The sequence below is a fragment of the Podarcis gaigeae genome (assembly GCF_964106915.1).
Source record: "Podarcis gaigeae genome assembly, chromosome: 9".
NCBI classification, from domain to species: Eukaryota; Metazoa; Chordata; class Lepidosauria; order Squamata; family Lacertidae; genus Podarcis; species Podarcis gaigeae.
Window position 1 is genome coordinate 9,225,106 of NC_139685.1, and position 13,947 is coordinate 9,239,052.

At 41.9% G+C, this 13,947-nt stretch overlaps 1 protein-coding gene across 7 annotated transcripts in view; it reads right to left on the reverse strand.

Moving 5' to 3' along the window:
* Positions 1–6,164: 6,164 nt before the first annotated feature.
* The window catches only part of LDB2 (LIM domain binding 2), a 234,256-nt gene continuing 226,473 nt past the window's right edge, over positions 6,165–13,947 (reverse strand). For all 7 annotated transcript variants that reach the window (XM_083755044.1, XM_083755046.1, XM_083755045.1 and 4 more), the window contains one exon: positions 6,165–8,208. In XM_083755044.1, coding sequence (XP_083611170.1) covers positions 7,978–8,208 — 231 coding nt within the window. In that variant the 3' untranslated portion in view covers positions 6,165–7,977. The remainder of the gene's footprint in view (positions 8,209–13,947) is intronic.

The window sequence follows — 13,947 nt, forward strand, 5'->3', positions numbered from 1 at the left end:
ATCTTGCATGGCACCCCCAAAGCATGGATTTTAGGGCACCACTAGTGCATGCCCCGCAAATGTGTGTGTTTGGGGCCACAATCTCAGGCACATCACAAGACTCATGTGGGAGCGCAGCATTTTGGAGGGTATCCTAAAATGAGGGCTTGTGCCAGCAGCTCACTGTTCAGAATGTGGTTCGCGACATTCAGCTCTGCTTCTGATTGGCTCCACAGCAAGCCTCACATGACCTGGACAACACCATTGACTCAGTCAAGCATTATTTACAATATAACCTCAATTTCCCCCCTTCACAATAGAGGGTTTGAAGCTCAGGTGTGGGCTCCCTAGACCAGAATGAGGCATCTCCTTTACCCCATCCATGCTAAGGACAGCTGTTTATCAGCTCCATCTGGTACGCAGGCTGAGACCCTACCTGCTCACGGATTGTCTCGCCAGAGTGGTGCATGCTCTGGTTATCTCTCGCTTGGACTACTGCAATGAGCTCTATGTGGGGCTACCTTTGAAGGTGACCTGGAAACTACAATTTATCCAGAATGTGGCAGCTAGACTGGTGACTGGGAGTTGCCGCCGAGACCATATAACACTGGTCTTGAAAGACCTACATTGGCTCCCAGTACGTTTCTGAGCACAATTCAGTGTTGGTGCCAACCTTTAAAGCCCTAAACGGCCTCAGCCCAGTATACCTGAAGGAGCGTCTCCACCTCCATCGTTCTGCCTGGACACTGAGGTCCAGCGCTGAGGGCCTTCTGGCAGTTCCCTCACTGCAAGAAGCCAAGTTACAGGGAACCAGACAGAGGGCCTTCTCGGTAGTGGTGCCCGCCCTGTGGAACGCCCTCCCACCAGATGTCAAAGAGAAAAATAGCTACCAAACTTTTAGAAGACATCTGAAGGCAGCCCTGTTTAGGGAAGCTTTTAATGTTTAATAGGTTATTGTATTTTAGTGTTTTGTTGGAAGCTGCCCAGAGTGGCCGGGGGGACCCAGCCACACGGGCGGGGTATAAATAAATTATTATTATTATTATTATTATTATTATTATTATTATTATTATTATTATTATTATTATTTATTATTAGGCCCTGAGTGTACCTATAGCTGCTGCCGTGCTTCCTCCAACTGCATCATAAAAGGTGTCCAGCACTTCTGCAGGAACTCAGGTGCAAGGTCTTTCTGAGCTGTGCTGCTGTTAGTTGGGATCTTGTTAGCTGGAGATATTAAGAACTGAAACTGGAATATTTTGCTCCCAGTGCAGATATTCCATGACTGGGCTATTCCACTCTGCTCCTGCATATTCCTCAGTCTGGTTTTTGACCTGCTGTGTCTGTGCAGAAGTTCAGAACAATGATTCGTAAGGGTGAGGTTGCTAATTCAGTTTCTACCCCCAAAGGGGGTTTGTCTTAGGCACCTAAATTTAAGTTGACATCTAAATACGTCGGTCCCTAATCCCTGATATATTATGGAAGGATGGCAGAGTCTTCTTACAGGTTGATTAAAAGTGCGCATTTCGAAAAGTTGCTATGTTTCCACATTTTCAGCCTCCCTGAAATGTAAGTGCCGCAGCAACATTGCATTTTAAATCTTTTTAAAAATTCAAAAGGTGTCGTCAGTCATCATAATGCATAATAAAAGACGGCTTCCTAAATGTGTGCACATGCAGATTATTAGCCTTTGAAAAGATTATAATAATTGGAACGTTTTCATGGCTGCCCTGTTAATGGTGAGCCATTAATGGGCTTGGGCTGGGACTTAATAATTTATTGGGGTGGGGGTGGAGGTTAGAATAGCTGATAAAGTCATTTTCACTCCCCTCCCCCACCTATTACTGACATTTAGCTCCATTCTTGGGAATGGGTTCAAATATGTTTGTTTTTTTAAAAAAATGTTACACTACACTTAATGCGGCCTACAGGGTTTAGGCTTGAAGAATACTTATCATTTATGGATTCAATTACAACAATTTCTACAACAAAAGTACTGAATACAAAGACAAGGGAGCTCTGTTCTTCTTGACTTCTACATGCAGATTTGTTTGTGATGGTGCTGTTCTTATTGTTGGGACTATTTTTTTTAACTTTCCACCTGAATTTTGAAGTGATGCAAATCCAGAATTCTCACGTCTTTTCGACCCAGTGCAATCTACATAATGTGCAGCTTGTCTCTTACAAATTAGATGAAGAAGAGTTTGGATTTGATATCCCGCTTTATCACTACCCTAAGGAGTCTCAAAGCAGCTAACATTCTCCTTTCCCTTCCCCCCCCCCCCACAACAAACACTCTGTGAGGTGAGTGGGACTGAGAGACTTCAGAGAAGTGTGACTGGCCCAAGGTCACCCAGCAGCTGCATGTGGAGGAGTGGAGACGCGAACCCGGTTCACCAGATTACGAGTCCACTGCTCTTAACCACTGCACCACACTGGCTCCCTCTGGAATGAAAGCACCCCTGGAACAGAAAGGTTGTTTTCTGCTGCTCCAGAGAAGCAGACATGGAGCAATGGATCCAAACTACAAGAAAGAAGATTCCACCTAAACATTAGGAAGAACTTCCTGACAGTAAGAGCTGTTCGACAGTGGAATTTGCTGCCAAGGAGTGTGGTGGAGTCTCCTTCTTTGGAGGTCTTTAAGCAGAGGCTTGACAACTATATGTCAGGAGTGCTCTGATGGTGTTTCCTGCTTGGCAGGGGGTTGGACTCGATGGCCCTTGGGGTCTCTTCCAACTCTATGATTCTATGATTCTAACACACAGAACAGAAATACCCTGCAAACGGTTTTGTTTAGAATCAAGACGTATCCAAACCTTGCGTCTCTCTCTAGAAAACTTGTGGAACATGGCAAACTCAACTTGCTGCAAATCTCAACTTGTCTTGATTGCTTTAAATCAATATGCTATCCTTTGTGTTTGCAAATAAGTCTGGAAATGTATGGGCAATGAATGTCTGATGAAAACTTAGAAGCCAGGTAGAGCACGGCTTCAGAATCTGCATAGCGCTTTAGACCTCCCAATGAGTAGAACAAGTTTTACAAATGCAAGATAGGATAAATACCGGTATATAGATTTGCTTAACTTGTATTATTCATACAGATCTCAGATTTCAGCTTTTTGTGCCACAAGGCATGGAATTACTTTTGTGAAATTTTAAAGTCTTGTTTTTTAAGCTCAGAGGATGCAAAAAGTCATGGGGGCATGGCCAATGAGGTCACGGGGACGTGACTAGTTCTGGTTTTCTTCCTTGCATAGATCCCGTATTCACTTAAGCACTGCAGTTGTACAAAAATACTGCATGTAACTAAACTGAAAAGTGGATTATTTAACATTGGTTCAGCAGAAGTGTCTGCCGTCACACTTGCTTCTCTGCTTTGAGGAAAGTTTTGTGGTCTCCACCTGTTCTCATTGTCTCGCTGTCCCCCTCCTTTCCAAAGAAATATTGGACACTTAAACATTCCAGTTAAGGGACGCGGGTGGCGCTGTGGGTTAAGCCACAGAGCCTAGGACTTGCCGATCAGAAGGTCGGCGGTTCGAATCCCCGCGACGGGGCGAGCTCCCGTTGCTCGGTCCCTGCTCCTGCCAACCTAGCAGTTCGAAAGCACGTCAAAGTGCAAGTAGATAAATAGGTACCGCTCCAGCGGGAAGGTAAATGGCATTTCCGTGCGCTGCTCTGGTTCGCCAGAAGCGGCTTAGTCATGCTGGCCACGTGACCTGGAAGCTGTATGCCGGCTCCCTCGGCCAGTAAAGCGAGATGAGCGCTGCAACCCCAGAGTCAGCCACGACTGGACCTAATGGTCAGGGGTCCCTATACCTTTTTAAATATTCCAGTTAACATCTAACTAAGCATCTTACCTTGTCTCAGAATTGCTGCCACAATTTCTAGTGCAGGTTCATGCCCTCAAAGCTATACATTACTCATGTGAAAGGCTCACTGGAGTCCACAGGTATTGCTTCCAGGTAAGGATGTACAGAATTGCAGCCAGGAATAGTTAATCTTAAAGGTGCAACACAGGATTCTTAACAAGGGCCTCCACAAATGCCCAAACCTCTGGGAAAAGATTATTCTCCTCCTTGCATCTTATTTACTTGCGCATCTTCTTTCCAGAACAGAGAATGAGGTGGAAGGTTGCTAAGTCAACTAGGACCTACAATATCAGGGTTAAAGTCACCAGTCAGCCATGAAATCTCGAGACAGTCACCGTCTCTCAGCCCAGCCAACCTCACAAAGTTGTCAAGCAGATAACGTATGGAAAATGAGAATGGATAATAATAATAATAATAATAATAATAATAATAATAATAATAATAATATATTTATACTCCTCCCATCTGGCTGGGTTTCCCTAGCCACTCTGGGCGGCTTCCAACAGAACACTATAATACAATAACCTATTAAACATTAAAAGCTTCCTTAAACAGGGCTGCCTTCAGATGTCTTCTAAAAGTTTGGTAGTTATTTTTCTCTTTGACATCTGGTGGGAAGGCGTTTCATAGGGCGGGTGCCATTACTGAGAAGGCCCTCTGCCTGGTTCCCTGTAACTCAATACAATGCAATACAATGTATTGCAATTCAATGCAAACTCAATACTGCCACATTATGGATAACTATTAATGCCTCTTTCCAGTCCCTGCTTTTGACCAGGGGGTGTGTGAGATTGCCCAAGCTTGGAATCAACCTAAAAAAGTAAGCTAAAAATCGAAGGAAAAATAATCTGGGCTACAACCAGGATATACTGAGACCTATAAACATTGGACTTTACTTGTAAGTCCTTTGCAAATCCATTGTGTGGCGTCAATTCATGATCCTGTATTACATATAAGTTATGCTGTCAGTTTGCATTTCTTTTGATGTGTAGAGATCTTTCCTATTCTACTTAATTCAAGAGGGTTCTGGAAGCTTCTCGGTGTGAAAGAAACAAGCAGAAAGTTCATGATGTTTGGGATATTCCGTCAGAGAAGCTGAGTACAGCTGGCTTAAACTGGTTCGCTTATCTCTTTTGCAAAGGTCTTGCAGACCATAATAGTCAGGCCAGAAGGAGCCTGAGCTTCACTTTCTCTTTCTATCTCTTTTCCTTCGGGTGTGGTGTTCTGTACGTGGTACGCTTAGTGTTAAGGTTTAGACTTACAATAAGTTATTTTAAGTTAAAGTTAAGTCTGCTGCAAATGGATTTCTTATGGACAGTGCCAGTCCTGAACGTATTGGATTTGTGACCATTATACTCATTTGCCTTCAGCAGCAGTAAAGCTCTGCTGGATTAAATACAATTGCCTCTGGTCTATTTTTTGGGAATCCTGGAATGTGCTTAAGTTTTTACTCTGCTAACTATACATTGGAATCTACTGTGGATCCATAGCTGTCAACTTACAGATTTGAAAATAAGGGACCTGCAGCCTCACCTGTTCCAGGCACTCCAGTCTTCCTGTCCTCCTGCAGTCTGGTCAAACCCATGCTGGTAGCTTCAAGAACACTGTCCAACCAACTTTGTAACCAGAGGTTCAACTGAATAGAATCTGAATCACATGCACCACAAGGCCTATGCAGCCTCAACTTAAGATGGCTCCCCGGCTTGGCTTTGCACTGCAAAGTTTGCAGCAGCATGTGCAACAAAATGGCATCCAGCATTCAAAACCCCCCTCAGCTTGCATTAACTAGCCACAAACAAGGCATGCAAGCGCCACCCCCTCAGTTGTTCTTAGACTTCTTATTGGGTGAGCAACACAGCCAAGCAACACAGTTGGAGCCTCCCTCCTCCCTGGCTGGCAGGGAGGGAGGGAGGGAGGGAGGGAGAGGAGCTGCTTCCTTTGAAATTTAAGGGACATAATTTAAGGGACATTTAAGGGACATCCATCAATAAGGGACAGCAGCAGGACATGGCGCTAGAATAAGGGACTGTCCCTTCAAATAAGGGACACTTGACAGCTATGTGTGGATCAATATTGAGTAGAATTCAAATGACAAACGCACGACGAGTTCTCATCTGAACTCTCCTCTGCAGCATCCTACTTTTTGTAATACTGTTATAAATTCACATTTTAATGGTTGATTCTCTTCCGTAAGTTCATAAAAGTCATTAGAAGAAACATGTGCTATACAAAAACGAAAATGGGCGGCTCAAATATTTCACCCTGGTAAAATAACACGTGTGTATTCTGTTGATAAGGAAGCACACAAAGCCCTTCTGTTAACACAGTTTATTGGCACACATATTGGCAAAGCATACATAAAATACAGTTGTATCGTATAACACACTGACTCGCTGTATTTTTTCTTTTACATGATGAATTGAACATATTAATATGTAAATGAAAAAAATTAGTTTATTTTATAAAGTTTCACATAAATATACCGGAATCAAAAATTAGTTTGGAGAGCTTTACAAAAGTATTATACAAGAAATATCGCATGAAAGAACAACGAAATAAACTTAAGATATAATAAAAACACAAAAAATAGTCTTTGTTTAAACTGCTCACAAAATTAATGGATTACATGGCTTTCAAAATTCAGTTCCACAGCAATTTTACAAAGCATAAACTCTCATATAGAATGGGTGTTTTTCTCCACACAATTCGCCCCCCCCCCGGTCTTTGATGAAACAAAACTACATTTTTAGCCGTCTTGGTGCTTTTGTAATTAGTTGCAAATGTAAAGCAGTGGGCTTTTAAAATTGCTAGAATAAAAAATGGAGGGCAGCACCAACGAGGGGAAGAAACAAGGACAGAGAGAGCTCCAATTTCTGCCAGGAAACAATTAAGAAGTTAATTCTTCAGGGACCACTAAAGCAGCACAGGCCCCAATCTGGGTAAGAGCAATACTCCATTATATCCCTAGCTGCCTCCTCTTCACCATCCAGCAGCCAGATTTTCATGCACGTAGCCCATGACGGAAATCTGAAATCTCACCCGTTATCTTTGTCTAAAGGATGCTGTTTGCCGAACAGCTCCTCCGTGGGATTTCAATTTTCTCTGGATCAGAACCAAGTCTGGATCAGATTTCAATTTCCTTCCGATCAGTCAATATTGCTGGCCTTATAATTTTTAATTTCACAAATTATACTTTGTAACAAGCAATGTGTGGGCGATTGGATTTGTAACACTGATACTCTGGGAAGCTCATATTTGTACATTTTATGGGACGTATTTTTAAGAGGCAGAATCACTGTTCTAATGGACATGGTCTCGTGGTCTTAAACACAAAACATATTAGGGCACAGCTTTTCTTCTTAACGAAATTCCATCCTATCTTGTTTCCTCCCTTTAAAATGGCTAACCTGGGAAGGAAACTGCATGTAAACACACACACACACACACACACACACACACACAGATTCCTACCTTGGTTCTCAAACAGAATGCGTTCCGGTAGGTACATTCAACTCCCAGAACCGTTCAATAACCAAGGCGCAATTTCTGATTGGCTGCAGGTGTGTCCTGCAGCCAATCAGAAGCAGTGGGAACCTGCGCCGGATGTTTGGCTTCCAAAAATCGTTTGAAAACTGGAACACTCCCGGGTTTCAATTGTTCGGGAGCTGATTTGTTCGAGAGCCAAGGCGTTTTGAGATCCAAGGTATGACTATGTGTGTGTACACACATAGCCCTCCTCAGGAGCAAGTTGGAAAAGAGGATGTATTTTGTTCACCATGTTTTTAAAATGGCCAATAGATCCTGATCACTAATGGTCTTCTGTTAGATATGGCCTTTAAAGGATAAAGTGGGGGGGGGGGTCATAGTTGGGAAGAATCTTCCACTGAAATGTGAGTCTTAATCAATGTTCATGAAGTGTTACTTACATATTCAGTTCAGTGTCAGTATCATGTCATGTGCAAGAGCTTCCAAGGTACCTGTCTGGAAGCTTATAAATTATTTTCCTAACTTAAAAAAAGAGAGAGAGCTGTACACATTTAGAAATAGGTTCTACATCTGTTGAAAACTGGGAGTTATTGTCGTCATAAAGGATGCTGCGATAGAGTAATAGTGACTTGCTTCAGGCAACTTACTGGGAAGCCTGAGGTGTTGGGTTCTCAGGCTTGGTTTCTTGGTTTGCAGGAGGTTTACTGTTCCACGGGCTGTTATTCCCCAATGCAGGTGAATTGTTGAAATCTTCGTCATCGTCCATGCCATTTGCTGCATCATACTGCGTGTTCTCTAGCCTTGTGATGAGTCGCTCGTCTTCGTCGCCAAATTCTCCCCCCATTAGCGTTGGCTCCCCGACTACCATCACATCCTGTGAAAAGCACCCAACACTTGTTATATAAAGATGCCTGAAAAAAAGGCCACGCCTAACATAGTCATTGGTCTATCAGTGACCCATTTCATAGAAGTATCCCTGAATGCAAGCCCCATTGATATAGTGCACTGATACAGTGCCCTTCATAATAGTAAGGCTCAAAAATGGAACAAAGTGAAATAAAGGATCAATATCAGAACTGTTGGAATTGGGTTAAGCAAGATTATGGAACCTGAAATAAATGAGAACTTTGTACCCTGAAACCCAGCACACGGGAAGTCACCCAAAATTATTTAATTTGGTTGGGATAATGGGCTCTTTCAATTGTAGTTTGATTCGGTATTGTGTTAATGCGGCAACTATTGGATTATTGTAATTAAAATGGACTAAAATTATTATACAAAAAAATTGGAACAAAGTGTTCTTCCTATGCATGTAGAAACTTGTGGTAGGATTCTACTCTGTTGTTAACGCTCAGATCTCTTGTCTGTTGTTAACTCTCAAGTTCAAAATACAGACAATAGCAGGTAACAGGTGGAAAAATGTGCATTAAAAAAAAACTTTCACTGAAAGGATTTAAACAGTTGCTTAAAATGATTTCAGCGACCCTTTTCCAATTCAGTAAATTATTTCTATTTCAGGTTTTGTGGTTTTCAAGCAACAAAGGAGTGAAGTGTCAACACTTAGACGTTCAAATTAAGGGCACACTTTATCTGTAAGTTTCCCTCACACAAAACACCCTTGAAATTAAGAGGAGCCGTTGCTGTCCTCAGGTATACTCCCATTCATTTCAAGGGGGCTTGTGGAGGAGAACTTCCAGATGGATTATGCTAGAGGTTCTCTGCTCTATTTCTCTAGCCATTGACTATGGCAGCTAAAACGAAGCTCACAAATGCTACTTTGAATGCACCAGTCATTGGAACACAGAACTCAGCACCTCTTATCCCTAAGCAACCCACTTGACATCTCACCACTTAATTATGGTAATTAATTTAGGTAGAGCTTTTTTATAAAAAAAAAACCTACAAAAACAATGTTCACACTGATTTGACAATTTGCATTACTAATTAAGTAATTAGCAAAAAGGAAAAAGAAACCCTGATTGCCAACAAGCCCTGGATCTGCCATCTGCTATTTTGTGGTGTGTTTGTCACCTCTCTGTGTGTAGGCAATGCTGCTGCCAATCTGTGCGATGAGAGGACCAATCTGTCCAGCTGGTACCATGAAAAGGAAGACAGGAACGCTAATTATAATTACACCGATGAAGCTACCAGTTGTCAAAAGCCGGAAGGGGCAAGAAGAAAAGGATCTGTCCCATTGCTGCTGTGAGTGCAAACAGTCCTTTCACATAACCACAAGTACAACTGCACATCGATGGTTTTCTGCTGATCTTTAGCTAGCATGAAGTACTAAGACAGAGTGCCAGACAGGAACTAGAGGGATTTCTGGAGCTCACGGCTTAAAGGAGATTCTCTAACCACAGCATTCAGTGGAAAGAACCTATCTATGGGGCACATCTTTTGGCGCAGCGTCACTGGCAAGCCTCTTGTGATTCAGCCCTCGCTGAAGTTCATATTTGTACACAGACATTTTAACAAACCCTGCAAGGGACTGAATGGTGAAAATAATTCAGTTGTAAATGCTGTGTTAAAAGCAAGGGAAGGTGTAATAGTGTCTGGACCTCTCACCAATACTGTCAGCCCCAACTGCCTCAGAACATCTTAGTATTATCTATAACAACTCTACCTATTGTCCCTGCTTGCCCTTTGATGTCCTGAACTCCCTCTCAGTCAGTACATCTATGAGTTGCCACCTGTAGGCCTAAAACCCCACAGATATCTCAAACTAGTCTTAAGAGTTGTTGGACTCTAAAGTTAAAAACTTGTCTAAAATGTTTAATCTATTGTTGGAGTGGCATACAAAAGAGGAACAAGTTAAATCTGTAATGATAGATTGGGCAAGAGATGTGGGACATAACATAATGTTTGAAGATTGGGAAAGGTTGTGGAGGAAGGGGGTCAAGTTCACTGCATGTACGGTGTTAAAGGAAAACATTATGAAAATGATGTATAGATGGTACTTAACTCCTGTAAAATTAGCAAAGATATATCATAATAGTGATAATCTATGCTGGAAATGTAAAGAAAAAGAAGGTACCTTTTATCATATGTGGTGGACCTGCCCCAAGGTGAAAAACTTCTGGGAGAAGATTTATAATGAATTGGAAAAAATGTTGAAATATACATTTATTAAGAAACCAGAGGCCTTTCTTCTTGGAATAACAGGTTTGGAATTGCCCAAGAAAGACGTTAGATTGTTTTTCTATGCCACAACTGCCGCTAGAATTTTGTTAGCTAAGAATTGGAAAACACAAGAAGTCCCAACAGTGGAGGAATGGCAAATGAAGATGATGGACTTTTCGGAGCTAGCCGATCTGACTGGAAGAGTCCGCGACCAGAAGGAGGAGGAATACCAGGAGGAATGGATGAAATTCAAAGATTATTTAGTCAAATATGTTAAGATAACTTAATTGGAAAAACTTGCAAATGCCAGATAGGCTTAGGATTTAAATATGCAATGTTAGAGAATAACATGTTTAAATTTAAAATGAAAAGAAAGATGTTAAGTGATTAAGTTAATTTTATGAGAAAATTAGTTTTGGAAAACTGTTACAATGATATACATTGAAATTCAGCTGGGGGATTTGAGGAAGTCACGTAACAAGGTTACTAAGATTGGATTAAGTGTAATTAAGATTTATGTTTCTTTGTTTTAAAATTTTGGAAAATCAGTTAAAAAAAATGAAAAAGAAGAAGAAGAAAGTTTCTCTCTGCGTGGTGATATTAACTGTGCTTCTGCCAACCCCTCTGTTGACATTTAGACTGTGGGTGTCTTGGGACAGAGGCAGAATGTCCCACCGGGGGTGAGTGGGTATTTTCTTTTGTATGTTATAAAATGTCTTCAAGGTAAATAAAGTATTTTTTATTTTATTTTATTTTACCAAAACTATTTTCAGCAACAAAACCCTAAACAACTAATTAAACAGGGGGCGTGGTTAATTAAAGTACAGTCTTGTCACCAGTTTCCAACAGTTTGTAGAGAGATTCAATGCAGAGAGAAGGGAAAATTCTGTGCAAGGACCAAACCAGCATCACAAAGGAGTGATTCTGAGTTGCTTTCGTGGTCTTTTCTCTGGAAACTACTGGAAGGTGGCAGTGGCTTACTTCTAAAATTCAGGATATCTAGAATTAATTACAACATTTGCATATGTGATTTCAAAATTGAAGGTTCTTAAATAGTTTAAAAACAAAACAAAAACCCAGAGTGGAAACATTTTTTTTGCGGCGTGGGGGTAGGAAATCAGAGGGAGGCACAAAAACTAATTAACAAACCTAGAAGATGGAAGATAGATGGAGCAATATTTAAAAACACATGGTTTGTTGCATTAAAATTATGATGATTATTTTTTTGCTGGCCCTTCATTAGAAGGACCCTGGGGGGGGCGTGGTTATCATATATAAAAAGACAGTGAAAAGGAATTGTGAGCCAAACAAAAGTGAGAGGTGCATGTGTTTAAAGGCAGATGACTCAGATCTTCTATGGATAGTTAAAACTCTGGTGGAAGGAGTTTTTTGGGGGGTTTTCTGTGCAGGGATGCCCTGTGATTCAGACAATCCTTCCCTCTCAAAAAAGAAGAGAGAGGGTAGTACTGTGTGAATCAGGACTTCCTTGCACATAGGACTTCATAAGAAGAGCCTTGCTGGAGTCCAGTATCCTGTTTCAAACAGTAGCTGTCCTCTCAAACAAAGTTTGAAGGCAATTGCCTTCTCCTGCTAATGCCCTGGAAACTGGTATTCGATGGCGCCCTGCCTGTGAGCAGAAGAGAGGCTTCATTTTGATTTTGTGGTTCATAGCTCTGTGGCTCCATCAATTTGCCTAATCCCCACAGTGCCATTCTAAGGTTGGAGCTGAATTATTTAGTGGAGCACTGAATTGCCCTTGTATGCAAGTGTAATAATGCATTGAGTTTTCCTTATGCTGAGAATTTTTGTCATTGTCTGAAGTTTGCATTGAATGAGGTTCTTATACACATGCTATATATACTGTAATCTAGAGTTCCCTTTTGGGCCAACCAGAAGATTCACAAAACAGAGATCGAAATCTGAGTATCTCGTTCTCAGAGTTCCATTGGGATCACACCAGCACAAGTATCCATATAGAGAGTTGTTCTCATGGACTTATTTCAGGAACATTTTGACTGTTTGTCTTTGAAATACTGAGTTGCGCATGTCATTATTATTTGGGCATTGTACATATTATTAATATTTCAAGTTTCAGAAGGTGTCGAAACGTCGTACATTTGTTAGTGAATTTTTGTAAACCACATACAGAGTCGTTCAGTCTGTGATTTATCTCTCTGTATTCCTTGGGCATGGTATTAATCTCCATTTGGAGGCACCTAGGCCCTTGAGCATCACCACCAGTTTAGTCCGTACAGAATACCCGGTGGAGGGAAGGGCACACAACTGCTCACTTATCTTGCAGAAATTGTTGCCACTCATGTCTCATTTTGTGGGTTTCTGAAGGGGGGCAGGTTGTGGGTACTGAGGCTGGAGAGCAGCTGGAGCTATGCCCACTGAGGCAGCCCCTTTCAAGAACTTATGAGGGAAAACATGGAATTATTTATCCACAGTGATACATGAATGCAGTGGTTTTCAAACTTCCAAACTTCCGGGAATCCTTTTTGCCTTGACTAGACTGCCCAGGAAGTTCTGAAGTACACACAGTTCATGTGCAGCCCTGGCAGTCTAACTAGGCCCCTTGCAAGCAACTGTGAGTGTGTCAGAGAGGTCACACCAACACTCTCCTGTGGTTACACACTGCAGGAGAAGATGGATGGGCAAGTTCTTTCAGAGACACACGTCTGTCATTACTGCTCTTCTGGAGAACACAGCTCAAAAACCACAGCATTTATGCACCGCCAAGGTCCATAATCAAAACCAAGGGAGTGGGTGGCACTGTGGTCTAAACCACGGAGCCTCAGGGGCTTGCTGGTCAGAAGGTCAGCAGTTTGGGTCCACAAGACAGGATGAGCTCCTGTTGCTCTGTCCCAGCTTCTGCTATTTTATCTATTGATTTGTTTTACCTTGTGGGCTTATAGCCGAATAAAGTATTATCTATCTATCTGCCAACCTAGCAGTCTGAAAGCATTCCAGTGCAAGTAGATAAATAGGTACCACTCTGGCGGGAAGGTAAACAGTGTCTCTGTGTGCTCTGGAACTCGTCACGGTCCTCTGTGCACCAGCAGCAGTTTAGCCATGCTGGCCCCATGACCTGGAAAAGCTGTCTGTGGACAAACGCCAGATCCCTTGGCTTGAAAGCAGATATGAGAGCCACACTCCATAGTCAAATTCGACTGGACTTAACCACCCAGGGGCCCTTTACCTTTTTACCTTACAATCAAACGTTTTGAGGGATGCTTGATCATTTCATAACGTGCCAACTGCCAGTGGTTATCAGAAGGATTTATTTTAACCACTTGTATTATTAACTTCCACAATCAATGGCAGCAGGTTACTTGCATTAGCTAGAATATATTGTCTACCTTGGAGCTACACCACAGCTTTATTTTGCATCTTGGCATCTGATCTTATAAAGATAACAAAGCTTTCACTACAAGATGCAAATGCCCTGTGTTCATTCCATGTACCAATCAAGAGAGAGAAAGAAAAAAAC